This window comes from Cebus imitator, unplaced genomic scaffold (assembly GCF_001604975.1).
Source record: "Cebus imitator isolate Cc_AM_T3 unplaced genomic scaffold, Cebus_imitator-1.0 Scaffold94, whole genome shotgun sequence".
NCBI lineage: Eukaryota > Metazoa > Chordata > Mammalia > Primates > Cebidae > Cebus > Cebus imitator.
In genome coordinates, this window is record NW_016107409.1 from 2,729,847 (window position 1) to 2,732,087 (window position 2,241).

The 2,241-nt window shown below is 31.3% G+C and overlaps 1 protein-coding gene across 1 annotated transcript in view; it reads right to left on the reverse strand.

Annotated features, from left to right (window-relative positions):
• Positions 1 to 578: 578 nt before the first annotated feature.
• ITM2B (integral membrane protein 2B) overlaps positions 579 to 2,241 on the reverse strand; it is a 26,749-nt gene continuing 25,086 nt past the window's right edge. The window contains exon 6 of the mRNA XM_017535960.1: positions 579 to 1,295. Coding sequence (XP_017391449.1) covers positions 1,210 to 1,295 — 86 coding nt within the window. The 3' untranslated portion in view covers positions 579 to 1,209. The remainder of the gene's footprint in view (positions 1,296 to 2,241) is intronic.

Below are 2,241 nucleotides of genomic sequence, written 5' to 3' on the forward strand. Positions count from 1 at the left end.
AATGAGGAGCGAAGAGCCATGAGCAAATAATATCCTTTTGATTAGAATTGGTTTCTAGACCAAATCCTTTAAGAGTTGGAAGATTTAAAAACTGTGATCTGCTAAAGTCACAATTGAAATTTTTTGTCTTAGGAATCTGAGGTGAAATGAATCATAGGTATTTTAAATGGGGGTGGATTCAGAATTATTTCAGAGAGGAAGCAACCCTGAAAATATAAAAATCATCATCATTAACTCAAAATGTTCCATTTGTAACGGGGGCATTCTCAGAGAAGCACAGCATTTTATGTTTCTTGGAAACCTGAGGCTTTAATAGCCCTTCCATAAAAAATAAAAGCATTTTATATCAAACATCATTCAAGGTTGAGGCTTAAATGTTACTTTAATAGCATCCACAAAGAATCTGGTTTAGTTATTAAAATGACTTATTTTTATTTAAAGAAAAATCTATGCCTTTACTCACTGTATATATAGAAGTGAATTTTTAAAAAATAGTTTCTTCCCTTATGTGGATTCTCTTAAGACATGAAGAACCAAGCTATTCTTTGGTTTTATTATATGGGAAAAACAACACGCAGTCTAGTTAAACAACTTTGTGATATTTATATTCCATTGCACAGATATGGGTTATACAAATTAGTAACACAAGTTATTTCTTAAATTCCAAACATTTTCTAAAATATTATTACAGCAGATGCCTAGGATATTAAAACATAAAGGTGGAAATCATTCTCTAAATAGTTAAATGTGACAATGAAAATACTGAACATTTTAATTAGAGGAAGATTAAAATGTGTGCTCAAAAGCTCTAACAAACTAGGTAGCAGGGCAACTAACAACTACAAATAAGTCACTGTGGTCCATTTTTATGTATGCATATATATGATTATTCTTCGATAATCTATCTTCTTGAAAATGCTAATAAAACATAAAAATCCAGATAAATGATTTCTTCCTACTACCTAAGGTGATGTGTACTATTATCTATGACTTCATACAGTTACTAATTCAAATATAAAAGACACCACACTTAGAAAGAAAAAAATTTTAAGGTAATGGTTTTAATTGAATTAATGAGATGAAAAGATAGTAAAGCCCTGTTTGCTACTTACATGAAAGAAGATTTTAAAAAATAATCACTGCACAAAATGTAAAGGGTGGGGTTATGTTGTGGTATTAATCTTCCTCAATAATGTTTTTCTTGACGGTTCAAGAACAAATTAAAGTTTCCACGGCAAATTTGTTTTCAAAATGCCGAATTGTGAAACAATTGCTGGCTTCACGTTTCTGAATACCTGTTTGAGAAAAAAAAAGGTTTTTTAAAATTTTGGTTCTCTAGTAATAAATATTCACATAATCTTTATAGTTTAGACATACAGAAATATTTCACTCTATACTTCACAAAACTTCTACAGGTTAAATTTGTTTGCACTAAAGAAAAAGCTTTTCTCCCTTTCTGAACTAAGTATTAAACATCTTGACAGATCATAGCAACATTAATAATGCATACAGATTGCTTATAAATTCATGAACTTGAAGGTACTGAAAATGTTCTGTGGGGGGATGGAGGCAGCAAACCACATTGCCATGTATGTACTTATGCAGCAATCCTGCATGATCTGTACATGTACCCCAGAACCTAAAGTAAAATAAATATATATATATATGTGTGTGTGTGTATACATATATATATGTATATATATATACACGTGTGTATACACACACACACACACACATATATGAAAGAAAATGTTCTATATCTTGACTATGGTGATGTTAGCAAGACCACATGTATCTTTGTGGTATAACTCATAATTGCACACTAAAAAGGGTAAATTTCATTGCATGTGTAAGTCTGACTTAAAAAAATTATAAATCAAGAGAATTTTAAAATGTAAGAAGTCAACACAGCCATGAAAAAGATGAAATCATGTCCTTTGTAGCAATATGGATGCAGCTGGAGGTCATTATCATAAGTGAATTAACATAGAAACAGAAAACCAAATACCTACCTTATAAAGCTCTCACTTGTAAGTAGGACTGACATAAAGAAGGGAATAATAGATACTGGGGACTATAAGGAAAAGAAGGAGGGAGGAGGTAAGGGTTGAAAAACTACCTACTGGATACTATGCTCACTACCTAAGTGATGGGATCATTTGTACCCCAAACCTCAGCATCAGATAATATATCCTCTGTAACAAACCTGCACAGGTACCCCCTAAATCAAAAATAAAAGTT